This window comes from Penicillium hispanicum (assembly GCF_028827665.1).
Source record: "Penicillium hispanicum strain IBT 35686 chromosome Unknown utg000009l_segment0_segment0, whole genome shotgun sequence".
Classification (NCBI taxonomy): Eukaryota; Fungi; Ascomycota; class Eurotiomycetes; order Eurotiales; family Aspergillaceae; genus Penicillium; species Penicillium hispanicum.
This window is the reverse complement of record NW_026623201.1, coordinates 46,803-64,607: the sequence shown is the minus strand read 5'-3', so window position 1 is coordinate 64,607 and position 17,805 is coordinate 46,803. Positions and strand designations below refer to the sequence as shown.

Sequence of the window (17,805 nt, the reverse complement as noted above, 5' to 3'; positions counted from 1 at the left end):
TTTCATGAAACTCAGCGCATGAATGGACCTTGCTTTTAATACGCGGCGGTCTCGTCGAGCGTGGTGTGCCATATACCGTAGCTGCCAGAGCTGGATCTCGGGCGGCATTTGTTCACTTCATTCAGCCTAGGGATACAACTGCCTCAGTTGTCATTCGTCACATTTCCCCTGCTGAATTGACGGTAGGAAAGAAAGCCTGTCGCAGGGTCCGATGAACTCCAAAAACCATTACACTCGTACACATTCTTGATGCTATCCCAGTTGACTCCAGCGGTCCTATGCAGTGTGGGTAATTGGGGATAGCTAAGATGTCATTACAACATCTCGGTCACTATTGGGAGTGGATGTCGCCTCCAGCTTGCGCTTCTTGCGGAAGTTACCAGCCGCCTGAATATGTTCCGTGGTAGGAAGGACTCGGATGCCGTGGAAGAGATATCCCTCTGCACCGCCACGTTCCATCATGAGAGGGTGGGTTCGACCTGGCAGCACTTGCCAGGCACGGACGCGTGAAGTCTGCAAAGAGGGTGGCAGTAGTTGGGTGGGATCAAGTTCAAATTCTTCCAGTAGTGAAGAAAAGTCAGCCGATTCTTGCCCAAGGGGCTTTTGCGCATCCAAATCCCGCTTGCGATTGATGAAGGCTGTCCTTCGGCCAGTAGAATAGAGATCCATCAGCCCGACGAGCGGCTCGACGGTTGGCGAATACACAGCCACGGGGGCCGATCCGGAGAGAAGAGGGACTAGCGTTTTCAAGACAGTGGCGGGTTCGAGCAGAGTCGCAACAATAAGACCGTCAAATCCGCCCTCGCGAGCTTCATTTACCACTTTCTGGACTCTCTCCCACCGATTGCGCTTGAAGAGATACGCGGCGCGCCTGCTGGTTTTGAGCTCCGCAAACTCCTGTTGGGCCATCACGGGAGGCTCATTGGACAAAATGGGGTCACGGCCAGGGTCCACGAGCTGCAGCCAGGATAGAGTCTTGAGGTGAGTATGAAGAGGGTGGGATGGGTCAGGGCTGTTAGTGTCGTAACCAAAGTATTTCAAGAGCGACAAGTTTGGTTGTGAAGAGGCGTGAACAACAGTCAACGTATTCCCACGGGCCGACATTGGACGAGGGGGTTTACGCCGAGTATTCGAACCAGATCCCTGTGGCTCGATGCTCTTATCTCCCGCAGCAGGATGATCTTCACGCTGTTCCTCTGCCTCTTGCTCCTCTTCATCCTCATTGTCACGAGGATACAGAATTCCCATGCGCTCGGCCATAGCAGCGACGACAAGCCCCCCAGTTTCATCGACCACGAGATAACGTCCATTTGGTTTGACCGAAGGCAATGCATCCGCTGCCGACTCACCACCGTGATGCACATTCCCCAGGCACCCAAGCAAGCCAATATGCTCGTCTCGCAATTCCATGGTCTTTGATGCGTCCTTTTGTTCCAGCATATAGTTGGCGAGGAAGCCGACATCCAGCGGGAGGATAGTGAATCGCTTGATGTACTTCTTGCGCTTGCGCAAAGTGTACTTGGCCAGCGAGAATGCGGTTTTCTGATCCAACGCCGAGTGCGACTCCAAGAGTTTTGCAACAATCTCCTTGCCTGCGCCGCCGGCTTCCTTCTTCAGCTCCTCGATCTCCTGTAGGGTCAACCGTTGTGTTGAGGCGTCGTCGACGGTTTGACGGTTGGTGCGCATCGGAGTGCCTTCGTCAGACTCCGGTTCATCGCCCTCGCCATCGGCTTCGGCCTCTTCGATGAGGGTTTCGGCATGTAACTCGGTGGCGGAGACCACGCGCAGTTGATAGCCATCGCTCTCGGGAATATCCTGGATCTCAAAGGTCAAGTAGAAGGGGCGACCGATGACCTGGTTTGCGGCAAAGCTGCCATATTTGCCCAATTGCACCACACTGGTGAGATAGTGTCAGTGTACTTGGAGCATGGCCTTTTCTGTTCGTTCTAGGTAGGGACGTACGTATCGGGGACGAGCTTCACGATCCGGGTCTGGTCTGATGGTAGCTTGAGTGCCACAAATTGATCCGGGCGAATAAAGGAATGCATGGTGCGAGGCCCTGGCCGCTGCATCGATGCGATTCCACCTACTTTTCGTCATGTCAAAGAGGCCGGGCAACTTTTTGCGCGCCTCGACCAATCAGCGATCGTGATGGGGGAGCTCCCGGATCTCGGGTCATCTTTTAGTCCGCAGAATCAAGACGCCTGTATCGTCCAAACGGTATGGTATTGTGGGTGCGACGGTAGAACGGACCTGCCCGCGATCTCTCCACCCATACCTGGGTAATACCCATACCACCATAAATGCGGGTGCCTGGTGTCTTCCATACAAGACTGCAGCGCGTAATTACGTCCGTATCGCGTCTGATATCATCACCGCCTCTCGAGAGGCCGAGCTTCTCCTCCCCGTCTCTCTCGCCCTCCCGAGGCTTGGCTGGGCGCAAGGTACTCTCCGAATTGCCGTTCACTCCATGGCTCACTTTCCAACTCACTGCTCTCAATTTTACTTAAATGCTTAGTCTGTGGCATTGAGCTACTCTGGCACGTACAACCCGCTTGAAAGCTCTGGATGTGGAGAGCAAGTGGGTATAGAACAAGCTGGTGGAAGTATACTCCTACTGCTTACGCCCTGGGTTCTAAATATACACTCCCCAACACCCACCCCAGACATTCTTAATGGTGCTCCGAAAACAGCCCCCGCCGCGCCTGGATAATATCAGCAAGTGGAATGCTCGTCCAGAGTCTCATTCGCCCTCACCCACCGCCAAATCCGCGGCGTCGTCTCCGCGCTGCGCTCGCACCACCCGAATCCCCTCGCAGGAGTCTGTATACTCCCCCGACCTCAACACTTCCCCAGCCTTCGACCTGATGCCGCTCGAAGAAGCTCAGAGGTCCCCCGTGGGCTCCACGACCAGCTATCCGCCACACACCTGGGCCGAGCACCTGGGAGGACGAGCAGAGCACCACCGACCAGACACCGTCGAAGGGACAGATCGAGCGGATACAGATCACCGAGGGGACTGGATTCCACCAGCTCTCGTGCCAGGCTCACATGGTATGGCGGAGCACGGTTCGCAACCTGTTGCCGGTTCTCACAATGCGACGACCGGGGACGTGCCTGTGCAGCTTCAATCCAACAACCCGTTCTTGAAACAGAGACCTGCACAGCCCAATCGAGATTCGTCGGACCCGACTGAATGGAATGGCCGCCATTCGCATACAACCATAAACAGTGACCTGTTAAGTCAAAGTAAGCATGAGCATACCTTGGTATCTGAGAGCTGTTGCTCACATGTCGCAGCGGAGGGATACATTCCCATGACAGCTCGACTTTCGTTGGTGGACCCTGACCACGAGTCCTCATGGGCCTACGCTGAGAACCCGCATGTCGAGACTCACCACTCACTGGAACACGACCCATCCCCATGGGCATCAGAACATTCAATCAAAATTTCAGCACCCCAGGAGATCTATGTGCAGGGGGAGCACAACAATCCTTATGCCCCGGCTGTAATCATACAGCCCTCAGATCAACCGGATGAAGATCCATTTGGTCTACAACCCTCTCAGAACCATGGCAGGCTGGGTTCAGATGCTGGAATACACACTCCTTCCGCAATGTCTAGTGCGATTTCGAGCGGAACCTCGGCAACATCCCACGAATTGATTGACTTGGAACCTCCAGATACCCTAGGCGTGGAAACAGGGTCCCACAGAGCAGCGTCGTCCGTCTACTCGTCGGAAGCGGTAGGTCCAACAACGGAGTGGGCACTATCTGATGGCTTTATGCCACCGACAGAGTCACCTTCGGTACTGCAGTCGAACGATGACACGCGAGATCTGCCTCAGCCGACATCAGGCGTTCAACTATCGACTGCCGGGGCAGCCAGGCAAAAGGAACAACGGGCCGAAACCTATTCCATCCGGCATATCAATTGGACTGACCCGACTGGCAACCTACTCAAGTCTCCCATCCTGGTCCAAAATGAAAACGGGCCCTGTCCGTTACTTGCACTCATTAATGCTCTAGCCCTGCGCGCTGACCCGAAGGAAGAAACGCCAATTGTCAAAGCCTTGCGAACTCGGGAACAAATCTCTTTGGGCTTGTTAATCGAAGCTTTGTTCGAGGAGTTGACCACGTGTCTGAGTCCAGATGAGGAGTTTCCAGATATTGAGGCTCTCACACAATTTCTCACAATGTTGCACACCGGCATGAATGTTAACCCTCGCCTGACATTGGTAAGCACCCATCGCTTTTCACCGCCAAATTGTACGTCATGGGAACTGACACCTTCCTAGGAAACGGTGGATTCTCTGGGCACATTTTTCCAGACCGCCGATCTTCGGCTGTACAGTACATTTGGCGTGCCTCTCATCCATGGGTGGCTTGCTCCATGGTCCAGCCAAGCTCACACTGCAATGACACGCGTCGCTCAATACCATGAAGATATTCAGCTCTTACCTTTTCGCAAACAAGAACTCGAGGATTGTATCATGCGTGGGGGCTCTTTGTCTCCAGAAGAGGAACAGAAGATGGCAGACATCCAAGTCATTGAAGAATTCGTGGATGTGGAGAATGCAACCCAGCTGAGCCCCTTTGGCTTGACCCAACTATCAACGAAACTAGCCCCTGGCTCAATTTCCATCTTCTTCCGCAATGATCATTTCTCTACACTCTATAAACATCCTCGATCACAGCAACTCTATAGCCTGGTCACGGACACTGGATACGCGAAATATGCTGAGATTGTGTGGGAGTCTCTTGTCGACATGACTGGCTTCAATTCTGAGTTTTTCTCTGGTGACTTCCGAGCTGTTGGTCACGGCTCGTCGGGCTCCGCCGACTCAGCCGCTCCTCGCGTATCAAGCGGCACTGCAGCCAACGCACCGCCCGCCGCAGGCGAGACACTGCGGACCAGTCTGTCATCACAAGAACAAAGTGATGCAGACTATGCCTTCGCCCTCTCGCTTCAATACGAGGAGGAACATCGTGAGCAATCGGGTAACCAACAGGCGCCGAACCGTGTCTCGTCGACACCCCTTCGCTCTCCACCTGGGTCTAGCCCTCGCATGAGCAATGCTCCCACTCGGAGCTCGAGCATCGCGAATGGTCTCATTTCCCAAACAAGCCCGCAGCCCCATCAGCACCCTGATCCCGATGATCCTAACGCACCACCGCCTCCTTATGAGCAAGCTGCAAGCGGTCCGCGATATTCACCTCCCGACAGGCGGTCCCACTATGGAGAAGCTTCAACCCACCAATACAATCAGTATCCTGGAAATCGATATCCGCGGAATCGATATTCAGCCAGGCCGGTCAACACCGATCGATTTTCAGATCGGCGAAACTCCAACAAAGACTGCATCCTGATGTAAATTTGCCATTGCAGCGTGCGGCTATTAGGCTCCATGTGTGACAAATCAACTGCCAAGTGTTCTTGTCACACGTACATTCATGTTTATGCATCCACCTAGTTAACTAGTTAACTAGAGGGTCTTTCTATGATGTAATGAATCAATTTAACGAAGCAACATACCTTCAACAATGGTCTACAGCATTTTCGAGCTCAATGTTAAGATATATCAAGCACAGTCCCCGGTTCTCCGAACCATTGTCCTCATTCTCCACAGTTTCGCAGCCAAGAGCTTACCTGACAGCACAGAAGATACGTCCGCATCTACGAAGCAGACACCAGCATATATATTCCATCAATATGGAAATAAAGTGACAGCATAGAGTCCGCCGCTCATTAAGAATGGAAATGTACTATCCTCTATCGGTAGTCACAGTGGCTCGACCCTGTCTTCAGAACCGATTAATTCGTTTCCGGCTCAAATATCACATTGACGTTAAATTTGGTGTCAGGGCTATCCAGTATTGTGCAGGAAAACAGCAGTCAGTACTACTAGGATATTTCAGACGTAATCATAACGTTGTCTGCAATCAGCTCGATAATCTCTGCCGCGCATACAGTCGTCTTCAAATCCGACCTCTCCTTACTCGTGGGGCAACAGTTAATCAGGCTGCGAATGCTGTCAATTTCACATAAATGGCCATTGAGCAAAGTGTTCACGACGAATATACTTTGTTCTAGTATTCTTGAGGTCTAATACCTAGGTATGAAGGCCAAATTCCTGTTATGCCATGTTCATTTAAATCGTGTCTACCGAGGTAGGTATGTATATACGTTCGCACAACGCTCCCCTCCCCGCCACGAATGGGCGCCAATATCGCCAAACCATGGGCTTCGTACTGTACAAAAAGAAATTTCATCGATCGTCATATCATTCTCGTGGTATCAAAAAGCAAGAGAAAAGAAACCCATCAATACAGCGTTTTCAACTCGCGCAGGGGAAGATGAGGGTCATATTTATCCCACACAATCTTGTTTTTCTCGTCTAGATGAGCACCCTTGTCTGTGATGTTGATGATGGCATCGGTCTCTAGAATCTCATGTTGGCTGAAACCCCATTTATCGCGCGGGATCCATAGCGTTGGCGCTGGAGATGAGATGCAGGGCTCGAAGTACGCCGTACGCAATTCCTCAGGTGTATAGGAAACCTCTGCCACATTGCGGCGCACCTTTCGACGAAGTGCTGCGTAGTCTTTGTACACATTTGGATGGAACCATCGCCAGAAAGCAATGGTGCGCGATCGTCGTTGTTCGTTGATTTCATTTCTAGCGTCCTCCTTATCCTGCAGCAATTCTTCTTCCGCATCGAGGGACCGCGGTAGAAATGTGTTCAATGGAGCGAGCGCTTCGTTGAGGGATATATGGGCCAGTGCGGTTCCGATGGTAAATAACGCCATCAGAACAACCGATCCGACGGCGCCCTTAATGGCGAATAGACCAATCATGCAGACTTCCGCCAGATAGACTCCCGTCAGCAAATGCTGCAGGGCTCGAGGATAGACCAGGCCTTTGGTATCGATTTCGATATCGTACACGAAAAGGAAGTTGTAGCGGTAGGCCTGGTAGACGAGATACAGACCTATAAACGCAAATCCCAAGATCAGTGGCGCAATGCATGAATAAGTGAGAGCTATTCCTGGGGTTAGTTTCAAGTTCAATCGAATATATTGAGAGTCGACTTACCGATCACCCCCATATTGGTGAAAACAGGGAACACACTGCCCCAACTCAGACTTCCCAGCTCAGCCCACCGACGGAACAGACGGCGTGGGGAGTAAGCAAAGAATGTGGTCACAAATTTGAATACCAAGGCACTTGCAATCTGCACCAGGGCCATGGAGCTCGTGCTCAGTCCCTGAAGCAGAAAATAGGAAATATAGAAGTTGGTGGCTTTGGGTAGATTCTGGGCCAATAGATCCTTGGCTGAAAGCGGGTTCTTGATGATTTGCGCTGTAGCTGCAGATGCAGCTGATGTCAAGGTAGTCACTAAGAATACTTGCACAACCTGGAATACGAAGTGCGCACTTTGGGTGAACAGCTCAACTCGTGCGGTCGATGGGACGCCTGAGCGACGGGCGCAAACTGCACATTGTCAGATCGGTCGACCCTATAGTATCATCTCATAGAAGGGAAACACGTACTCCGACAGATGATCGGGACCAGCGACATCAGAGCCACAAGTGCTGCCGAGGGGAGCAAGCCTTCAATAGCTCCTTTTATAAGATCAGGCAAATCCAAGATAAACTTGAGAAACGAAATCATCTTGCACAGATAGGTAATGTTGGAGATGGTCCCCACAATGGCCGCGGGGAACGACCAGAAGATGACCAGGGCCGCGAGGCCACCCTGGACCGCGAATTTTCGAATAATGCGTTGCCACCAACTGAGGTTCAAAGCCGACCAGACTACCTCTCCAGGGGAAACACCAATAAAACGAGGTGTCATATGAAATGGCTGGTGATGGGATAGCGTCTGTAAGGCGATCTGGGCATCGGACTGAGAGGTGAACTCGACAAAAATTGCGGAGAGCTGTTTAGCCTCGCCATCCTGGTGCTTCCGTTGGAGGTCCATGACTTCCTCGGTCAATTTGGCCAACTCCGCTCGGTACCAAGAGATGGAGTCAACCTTTTGACCGAAAAACTTCAATCGGTGTGTGGGCCGTTTGACCTTGTGGGACCATGAAGGATTACTCGACTCGCAGTCAAGACAGGTGTCGGGGGAGAATTCGCCTGTTTTGACGGCGTCGATGCGAACTTTGTTGGCTCGTCGAATATATTTGGTCTCCGCTGTTTCCAGATTGAAGGCCATCTTATCTCGTTGATTGACTTTCTTCTCCAATTCGCTACAGTCTGATGTGATCCAGACTCGACGAATAGTATCACCAAATACATGGCGCAGCTTTTTCTCGTTTTTATAGTCTTCCGGGACAGACATGAAAAGCACTGTTCTTGAGGACATGCGCGAGGTGTATGCGGGAGAATTCAGATAAGCCTGACGCAAATTCGCATAGTAGAGACTCTCGCGGGTCACGACGAAGAACACGAATGCTAATTATTGGTCAGCGACTTGCTATTGGAGACAAAGGACGAATCAAGCCGGAGGCATTACTGAAGAAGACCCATGAGACCAAAACATTCGCATAGTACTTGTTCGGACTTTTGACGTTGCTGAAACTCAGGACGTCGAGCTGGCCGTTGCCATTTCCCCCAGTCGCATGGATGGGCATCAACGTAGGCCAAGTAATCAGACATCCTGTGAAGCAGGTCGCACAGAGGACTCGCAAAAATCGCAGAAAAAGATAGCCGTCCAGCGACGAATGGTGTAAAACGTGATTGTCTTCAATTTTCAAGAATGTCCCGAGCCAGTTGACCCAGCCAGAGGGCAACTCCGGAGTTCGTTCGTGCTCGCGAAGATCCGGCAGGTGGGATCTTGGCGCGTACCATCGGCGTTGAGTTCGTCGAAAGATTAGAAACAGAGCGACCCAGAAAGCAGCGTAGATCAAAGCCGGAAGCAGTGTCATTATCAGGGCCGAGGACGATGAGCCACCATCGCCAGTTAGACCGCTCACGACGTCGCCAGACGTTGACGAAGCATCGCCTCGCGAAGAGCCCACATTGGGGTCATTGTTTGGGTCCTGAAAATCTGTCAGTATCGGATGACCGGCGTGGTTGAGAAGGGTGGCCTACGACTGCACTCGACATCGTGGGTGTGTGTCTGGTTCCCGCTCACGCCAGCCCTGCCGGGAGACCGGGGGGATAAAAGTATTAATGCCAGACGACAGGGCCCCATAATTTCTCCGTCAGAAAGGACGGCGGCCCGCTCCTCCTCTCATCAGAAAAAGGCTTTGGCGTGCAGTCCCGCATTTTGGACCTGTCACTCCAAATGAGATGCATCCACTGTAGTTCCGCCTGGGGCTGTGATAGGTAGGTCGCATTGCACCAAATCGTCGGAACGCGATAGTATTTTGTCGATCCCATAGTTTGTGCGCCACACTCCTTCGCAGAAGCACTTACGCAATACTCTGCGTGTCACAGCGCGAAGGGACAAGGCAGGTACTGGCCCGAGGTCAGGATGGAATTTCCATCAGCTAGGCCCGCCATGCCGGAGCAATCTGAGGGAAACAGACACACACCCATCCTCGCGCAGCGCGAAAGAGCGGACGGCAGAGAACGCGAGACCCGCAGGAAACAAAACTATCGGGTGGAGATATGCCGATCATGGATCAGGGATTGAGAGGTTCCCCTGAACCGCATGGACAGTGGTTCGTGCTGCCCGTCACGAGCTTTCAGCCAATAGAATTGCCGTGGCGTGCATCAGAATGTTCGCGCGCTCGAGGGTCAAGCTGGGCGCTCCACATCGGGTAGAGATAGACATCGGCGAGCCCTCGGATTCCCTTCTTCATGGCCGTACAATCCCCTTGGTACAACAATCGCTTGGCCCCATCCTCCAATAGGGCTGAGATGGTGTGCGAGAAGCTTTCTGCAAGTTGTCACCAGACAAACTTTTCTTTCCCCTACACCAGCACTCGATACCGGGGTGGCCAACTTGTCAGCCTAGATGCAAGGGTGGTTGGAGGGTTTGGGAGGCGCGACACTTAAGCTGCAGCGTCTGCCGGTGGCAGGTAAAAGGGATCAGCACGCATCACCGTGTCCCGTCCAAAGGGCCGAGCCCGTGGGTCGTCTTGTCGAGATTGCATCTCACTACTATGTCGCCCTCCACACGCGTCGTGTGTAACAACGAGGGATCAGCCCTGATGTCATTGCAGTTTCACAAAGATCTGCGAGCAGGTGGAACTGTGGGCACTTGTGCGATATGCAACACGTGCAGTGCCAGTTGTAGCGGTGATCTGGTGTGCGAACTGGAGGCTTCTGGCGTGCAGCGCCATCGTGGGGATTGCATAACACACACGAAAGACGGGTGATTGTAGGATGTGTAAGAGGGAAAGGGCTGGGGTTCTTTTCCTCATAGATGATTTGGTGGGATTGAAGACGATCCAATTCAAAATGACATTGGGGAAAAAGTAAACTCTCGAATTTGTAGGCAAGTGACTTCGGCCCAACTACACCCTCACTCCGCTCTGGTCCAGAGACACCATCTTCCGTCCTTCTTCAAAAACAGCCGCTGCCTGGAGGACCGTCGCATCCTCCCATCGTCTTCCCACCAGCTGCATGCCAATCGGCAATTTGACCCCAGGCTGATTTGGAGCCCGACCGAGCCCGCATGGCACATTCAGGGCGGGATGCCCAGTGACATTAAAAGGCGCTGTATTCGTGGTCACCCCGACTGCCGCGGACAGTTTCTCCATGATACTGGAGCTGGGACCCTCCGCGTCGGCCTGCATCTTTGGATGCGCCATGGCGACTGTCGGTGCACAAGGCGTGACGAGAATGTCAACACTCGTTAACGCCTGGTCGTAGGCTGCCCGCAGTTCAAACACCTTGCGATGCGCCTTGGCTTCAACATGGGCACCAAAGTGCCTTTGGAGGAACGGTCCGCTGAGCATGACATTCATCAAGGCCGGGTTGGTCGAGGTAATCAGGTCATACATGCGTTGGTCCGGAGGCCAACGGGCTTGGATATGGGGTGGCAGATAAGACAAAAACCCGGAGGACTTACCCTGACACACCCATTCAGACATGGACATCCGGGTAGAGGCTGTCCAGATCAGACTGCCTTGTCGGTGCATGGGGATAGAAATATCCACCAGCTCTGCACCGGCTGCAGCAAAGGCCTGCTTCGCTGACTGGAGCACAGTGTCCCGAACTTCGGGTGATAAACCCAACACCTCGAAAGCTTCCGTGAGCAGGCCGACTTTGAGCCCAGATCCCAGTTTTTGAAGCCTATCCAGCTTGCGATCTTTGAACTCGGACAAAATTTGCAGGTAATTTTGGACTTGTGATGGCAGCGGCGATTCGGGAGTCATTCGTGGATCAATCGAATCATAACCCGCCATGACCTGGAGTAACACGGCAATGTCCTCCAGGTTGGAGGCGAGGGGTCCCAGGTGATCGATCATGGGTGCCAATGGCACCGCCCCGGTGTATGGGATCAGACCATACGTGGGTTTCATTCCATAAATTCCACTATAGGATGCTGGGATTCTGACCGATCCGGCCTGATCACCACCAATCGCCAGATCAACCGTTTCACCCAGCGAGGCGCCTTCTGCGCGCTGCAGGAAATCAGCCGCCACAAGAGACGCAGAGCCACTGCTACTTCCGCCGGAGGTGTAGCCCTTCATCCGTGCGTTGTGGACGGGGCCGCTTGCCGCGCTGAAAGAGAGCGGCGATGCACAATAGTTCTCACAATTCGAGGATCCTTTGATTGTCGCACCCGCTAAAAGAATCCGAGAGACTACCGAAGCGTCAATTGGAGATACGGGAAGGGCCCCGTCCTTGCAAAGCAGTTCAGTGAACGTTCCCACCGTCGTCGGAAGACCGCCGACAGAAATGTTATCTTTGATGGCTACGGTCCTTCCACACAGCGCAGCACTGGTCGGATTAGCCGCTACCAACTCGCAACGATATCTCCAGGCATTTAAAGGATTGTCTTCGCAGTGAGGCTCCCAGTATGTGCGAGGACTGATGGTTGCAGTGGGTACCAGTGAAGGGTGAATATAATCCTCCCCGCTTTCAATCTCCCGCATGATGGCCTCGGCGGACTGCAGCAGATGCAAGTAATCGGCGGCATCTGAGTCGTTCGGGATCTTGATCCCGAGACTTGCCGCAGCATGATGCAAATCCTCCACGGAGACTTTGGATCTAAGATGGATTAACTTCTCGTTTCCTTTCCGTGACTGCGCCGCACGTACTGGGTCTTGTCAGCCAAAAATGCCACCGACATGTTGAAATCGAGGAGGTGAGACAATAGCAACCACGAGACACTATGGTATTCTCCAACTATGATATTTCAATTGGTATTTAAAAGAGAATATCGAATCAAATCTAGCAGTGGGAGTCATGGCGACAGATCGGAGGTGCCGATTTAGCTACTAGACTAAGGATGCGGGCATCCCGATGATTGGATAACCTCGAATCATCCCGAGTCCGGCACCGCGATAGGTGAGCATTGCTTAGGAACTCGCAGTGAATGCCATTGATGATAGTATCTCTGGATCCATAGGATCGACAATTACCAATTGCGCTATTATTCCTGTCCGTTCGCCAACAGAGTTCGACCACCATCCACACAAAGGGAGACACCGTCAACATACGACTATTTGCGACTTGTCAGTGTATCTCAGTAGATAAGAGGTTGACCTCACATCACTCACTCCTGCTTTGCTGACCAAGTACAAAATGGTTCCGGCAATGTCCTCGGCGGCCCCGGCTCGCCTAGCGGGGACCTTGTCGAACAGAGAGCTGAAAATGTTTCCTTCAGCCCCCACGGGGTTCATGTTGCTAGGGACAACTTGATAAGATCTATGAGTTAGCCCTTGACTTTAACGAGGTTCTCATCAGTTGACTCACATCCAGGGTTGATCCCCACGACTCGAACATAGAATCGATTGTATTTGGCGGCCAACAACTTCACAAGATGGTCCGTCGCTGCTTTGCTGGTAGCATAGCTGGTAAGGTCGATATTGGTAGCATTGTGCATACTGGCACAAGAGCTAGTGACCACTATCACCCCTCTTCCCTCGTCGCGGCCTTTCCCCCCACCGCTAGTCGGTTGATCCGCCGCCGCCGCAAGCAGCGGAAGAAAGGCAACGCTGAGAAAGTAGTGAGCCGTGGTGTTCACACGAAATGTGTTTTCCCAGTCTTTGTCTTCGATTGACCACATTGACGCTTGAAGCTCGTCGAGCGGAGCGGTAAGCACGTTGCAAACACGCGGAGGATCGCGGCGAATGCCAGCATTGGAGATTAGCATGTCCAGCGACTTCTCTTGCTGAGATATCCTTCGGGCAAGCTCTCCTATCGAGTCCTTTGATGAGAGATTGCATGGAAATCTTTGGAAGGGGTGTTAGCTAATCCGTGCAGTGGTAGCTCTCGTCGACGCATTTCCACCTACCCTTCTGCGCTCCCTCCGGTATCGCGTCCCAGCCGGTTCAAATCGACAACAGTCTCTTCGATGGGATCGCTTGGCAGAGCTACTAGGTACACTTTGGCTCCATTTTGCACCAGTCCCTGTAGTAATGTCTCTATCAGTGTTTGTTCTGTGAGTTCAGTGTTCGACAAACCTTCGAGATCATCAACCCGATCCCACTGCTTCCGCCGGTAACCACTGCAACACGACCCTTGACGTTAAACAAATCTAGAGCTGCGAGTTGTGACATCTTGTTGAAAAGGACAGATGCTGCAGTTGGACTGCCCTGAAGAGCAGATCGCTCTCGCAATCAATATATGGCGGTCTGATGTCGGATGAGGTGGGGAACTTCCACTGGGCTCGTCGGAGTAGCCGAAATGCCGATAGTCACCACGCCGCATGCTTTTAGGTATTCAGTCGAGTCGCTTGGAGAAGATTCTAGCTTCCGCTGTCATACGTTTTGGAGGATTCTTACGGGTTGCGTCTATCGCATCCCATGAAGTCCGCCCTCTGGTAAACCTCTCATTGCCTGGTACTATCTCAATCTGGGCTTCATCGTCTTGTTCTACGCATTGATAGACAGTGGTAATCCGAACTCTAACAAAATTAGGGATGTTAGATATCAATTTTAGACTAGGATCAACTAGGTACAAATGTACTCCACTTCAGGAATCCTGACTCTACTCCTTATAATGCTCCTTTGTTCGAAGCTCGGCTAGGTTCAAGCACTCGCTAGTGACAGCATCGTCTCTTGGGATCAGCCGAACCTTGAAATCTCTAGGGATCGCAACCAGCGCAGTCTTGAACTGGTTGTAATCCACATAGTCTGTGTTAGGGGGATTCTCCTCGCTCGCCACGATCTTGTACGAGGCGAGAAGGCGGATCAGAGCACAATAGAGGAGTCGCGAGGCGATGAATTGGCCTGAGCAAGCGCGCGATCCAGAGCCAAAGCTCAAATGAGGTAGCCCGGATGCTTCCTTTTCGGCTGGGGGATCGATGGACTTCAGCCACCGCTCGGGGTCAAATTTCCCGCCATCGGGTCCGAAGTGGTCCACGTCTAGTTTGCAAGTAAGCAGGGGCATTTCAGAGAAGTCATTGAGAGGCCTTACCGTGATTGCCTGCCTGGGCGTTGATCAGAACCATGGTCTTGGGGGGTATGATGGCACCGTTCCAGTTCACCTCGGTCACCGTTTTTCTAGGCAGACTCATGGAACTAACGGTGTAGTAGCGCCCCGCCTCTTTGACGATGGCATTCACGTAGGGAACTTTTTCTTCCGATATCGAGCTTGTCCACGCATCCCGGACATTGGGATAATGGCGCTTGATGTCTTCGTAGGCGCGATCTTGCCAGATCTGCCCTTCCGGGGTGGAAAGCGAGCCAATGGCTGAGGTCAAGGTGCCCGGAATAGTTTCGAAGCCACCGGAGACCAACGACAGACAGATCGAAGAGACTTCGACGCCACTCAACTTGGTCTCCTCGTCCTTGAGAATGGCGGCAGAAATGCAAGGCTTGTCGGTGCCCTTCTTGATCATGTCGCGCACTTTGTCCAAGAGAAGGTTCAGGTATGCATCGCGACGGTCCCGCAGCTCCTTAGACCGGGCGTTCTTCTCGTTGTTGGGCAGGTAGCGTAGGATGGGGATGTAATCTTGCAAGTTCTCCGAGGCGCTTCGAAGCAGCGAGATTGCGGAGCCGACGTAGAGGATTTCCCGGAGGAGATCATCGTAGACCGCGTCCATGCGAATTCCGTAGCATAAGGTCAAGGTGGTGTTCAAAGCGTACCGTTGGATATACGGTCTGACATTGAGTTCGATCGCACCATTCGAACTATCCCGGTAGAGATCGCGCAGAATGCAATAGCTTTCCAGATCGAACATCGGATGGTAGTTGCGTAATGCCGGCCGTCCCAGTGCTGTCCCGGCGGCTTTGCGCTTCTTCTTGCAAGACTCGTCCCATGGGGACGATCCAATCGTGAAGCCTTGGGTACTACTCACGACTCCGTGGAAGGTGTACAACGTTGGCCGATCGATGATCGCGTTCTGATGTCCGAGGAGCATCCTCCGACAGTCCTCGAACGAGTTGACCACGACGGCCCGAGTGTTCCCCAGCTTAATTTGGAAGACGGAGTGGCCATACTGTCGCCACCAGCGCTCGCACACCGTGGCGTGGTCCTCACCCAGCTTCAGGAGGTGACCGAAGACTGGGACTGCCCCAGGGATCTCCGGTAGGCCTTTGATGTAAGGAATGTCGGTCGCAAAGGACCACTAGAGGAATCAAGTCAGAACCACCCAACACGCCTCCATTGCTGGGGGGGGGAGCTGCAGCTTACTCTGTATAGTAGATAGATGCACAACGGGACGAGAGCCAAGAAGTAGCTTCGAGGCACGGTGCCCAAGACGGCGAGATGCTCCTCGAGTTTCATGTCAATCATTGCTCTTCTCGGGAAGGTGGCCGTTGGAGTCGATCGGTGTAGTCGTCAAGATGGAATCACCAGCGATGAGGTCGACCGGGGATTTCCGGACATGGGGTTTAAATAGATACGCCCCGAATGCGAAGATCGAAGAGTGAAGAGACACTCCGATCAGTGGCCCCTCACGCGCTGGAAGCGCCGTCGGACTGTCCGACCACGGATCCCTCCGAGTAGAAGGAGCAATTCGTCCATGTCAGCAGCTACGCTTATCCCTCATGATCTGGATGGATTCCCTTGATCGGTCTTAGCTCCATGCAGGACGCGACAGACGCGATAAGTGAGAAGTCATAAGGCAACCCGCCAGTCATCTTGCATTTCCGCGATAACCGGTGAATGGCGAGATGGAAGCGGTGTAGTTATATAACTAATGGATGCAGCTAGTCTGGTATCAGGCTACTTTCACAACTTCCCAGGTGGCCGAATGCCAGCCATCCCTTTGCTTACGTTCATTCTTCACTCTTCCATTGATTCTCATATTCACTAGGTAGACTCCCGACTTCTCATCCGGTTATATACAAATTCGGACTCTCCGACCAGTTGGCCTTTGACTTCAATATTCTGATACACCTGCCGACTTTTCCTGCAGCCAACGGGATTACGATGCCTTAAGCCGGGAATATCGCCGTCGCCTTGATCTCCACCACAAATCGAGGATCGGGAAGCTCTCTGACCCCGATTGTCGCCCGGCTGGGCGCGCTCGCGCGGTCGGCCCAGATCTTGTTCCACTCTTCATTCATACCGGCATATTGCGTCTTCATGTCCAAGATGTAGACCGTCGCGTCCACAATGTTGTACAGGTCTGCTTTGCCATTGGACGCGCCTTGGATAATCTGGTCGATTCTGCGCAAGACGGCGGCGGTCTGTTGTCGGACATCGGTCGTGAAGGATCCGTCGGCATTCTCCACGACGCCTTCGTAGGATCCATCCTCCGGGTTCACGGCGGCGATTCCAGAGATGTAGATGGTATGGTAGGTGGATGGCTGCACCACGCGGGCATGCGAGTATCTCATGGGACCCGAGACCTTCTGGGGGTCGAGGAGGAAAGATTGGCCATTGGCAGACATGGCGAGCGAAGTTGGATGGTGGATGGTGGATGGTGGATGGTGGAAGACGAGGGTCCATCTATATGCACTGGGGTCTTTATACTTGCCCGCCATCTCCAGAGGCTCGGTGTCCTAAGCGGATCGCCCGACGGCCGGCAGTGAGGCGGCATCGCCGAAGAGGGCTGGGATGAACCTCGATATCCCCAGCGAATCGTGACCTTTATAAAATCACCAGTCTAGATGGATCCTTCCAGGAGCAATAGACTATTGCTTTGCCTATCCGGCGGCAGTGGCGGAGACTGACAGTATATAACTATCCATGGATACATCGGGGTTAGATTAGGTCGTGAAGTAGTAGGAAAGAGTCCACTGTTGGAATGGAATCCCCTTTGACGCGCCCAATCTTTCCAACCATGGCGATCGGATCAATTGCATCTTTCTCTTCGTTCTCCGGCACCGGATCTGCCATTTCTCCCCCTTCAGCCACTCCCATCCTTCTCTCCCCCCCCCCCACAATGAGCAATCCACGATCTCCCATTGGCAGCAGATACTTCAACCCATTCCTCCCCGCACGACTCACTCCTCAATCCCCAGCTTGAGATTGCAACACATCTTTTGGATGCTATTCGTCTTTGCTGTCCGGACAACCGACACCTAGTCACTTGGGAGAGAACGAGAGGGGGAGGAGAGAAAAAAAGCCATTGGCGCGCGCCCACCATCAGAAGTGCCCGAGATAAGGCCAGAGATCACCGCCGTCCCCAATCGGCGCCTTATCTCCCCACCTGCTCTCGCTCGCTCCTCCGTCTTCGTGCTCGATGATGGAGGCAGAAGCGCGGGCAGAGAGCTCCTGTAAACG

At 53.0% G+C, this 17,805-nt stretch overlaps 7 protein-coding genes across 7 annotated transcripts; 1 reads left to right on the top strand and 6 right to left on the bottom strand.

The window, feature by feature from the left end:
- Positions 1-303: 303 nt before the first annotated feature.
- On the bottom strand, positions 304-2,048 carry trm6 (tRNA 1-methyladenosine methyltransferase subunit GCD10; the record flags this gene model as incomplete). The annotated part of the gene is made up of 2 exons (XM_056949255.1): positions 304-1,897; positions 1,963-2,048. The coding sequence occupies 2 exons, from the start codon at positions 2,046-2,048 to the stop codon at positions 304-306; spliced, it is 1,680 nt and encodes a 559-aa protein (XP_056795188.1).
- Positions 2,049-2,675: 627 nt separating this feature from the next.
- On the top strand, positions 2,676-5,375 carry N7459_010086 (MINDY family deubiquitinase; the record flags this gene model as incomplete). The annotated part of the gene is made up of 3 exons (XM_056949254.1): positions 2,676-3,249; positions 3,301-4,238; positions 4,299-5,375. 3 exons carry the CDS (start codon positions 2,676-2,678, stop codon positions 5,373-5,375), a joined length of 2,589 nt encoding a protein of 862 aa, XP_056795187.1.
- A 949-nt stretch (positions 5,376-6,324) lies between these two features.
- N7459_010085 (uncharacterized protein) lies at positions 6,325-9,114 on the bottom strand (the record flags this gene model as incomplete). The annotated part of the gene is made up of 5 exons (XM_056949253.1): positions 6,325-7,043; positions 7,097-7,495; positions 7,555-8,460; positions 8,522-9,047; positions 9,100-9,114. The coding sequence occupies 5 exons, from the start codon at positions 9,112-9,114 to the stop codon at positions 6,325-6,327; spliced, it is 2,565 nt and encodes an 854-aa protein (XP_056795186.1).
- Positions 9,115-10,472: 1,358 nt separating this feature from the next.
- On the bottom strand, positions 10,473-12,256 carry N7459_010084 (uncharacterized protein; the record flags this gene model as incomplete). Its single annotated transcript, XM_056949252.1, has 2 exons — positions 10,473-12,174; positions 12,225-12,256. The coding sequence occupies 2 exons, from the start codon at positions 12,254-12,256 to the stop codon at positions 10,473-10,475; spliced, it is 1,734 nt and encodes a 577-aa protein (XP_056795185.1).
- Positions 12,257-12,559: 303 nt separating this feature from the next.
- N7459_010083 (SDR family NAD(P)-dependent oxidoreductase) lies at positions 12,560-13,688 on the bottom strand (the record flags this gene model as incomplete). Its single annotated transcript, XM_056949251.1, has 5 exons — positions 12,560-12,628; positions 12,687-12,823; positions 12,883-13,361; positions 13,424-13,539; positions 13,593-13,688. The coding sequence occupies 5 exons, from the start codon at positions 13,686-13,688 to the stop codon at positions 12,560-12,562; spliced, it is 897 nt and encodes a 298-aa protein (XP_056795184.1).
- A 430-nt stretch (positions 13,689-14,118) lies between these two features.
- Positions 14,119-15,867, bottom strand: N7459_010082 (cytochrome P450; the record flags this gene model as incomplete). The annotated part of the gene is made up of 3 exons (XM_056949250.1): positions 14,119-14,495; positions 14,548-15,700; positions 15,766-15,867. The coding sequence occupies 3 exons, from the start codon at positions 15,865-15,867 to the stop codon at positions 14,119-14,121; spliced, it is 1,632 nt and encodes a 543-aa protein (XP_056795183.1).
- Positions 15,868-16,511: 644 nt separating this feature from the next.
- N7459_010081 (RidA family protein) lies at positions 16,512-16,970 on the bottom strand (the record flags this gene model as incomplete). Its single annotated transcript, XM_056949249.1, has 1 exon — positions 16,512-16,970. The coding sequence occupies one exon, from the start codon at positions 16,968-16,970 to the stop codon at positions 16,512-16,514; it is 459 nt and encodes a 152-aa protein (XP_056795182.1).
- Between the last annotated feature and the right edge of the window lie 835 nt (positions 16,971-17,805).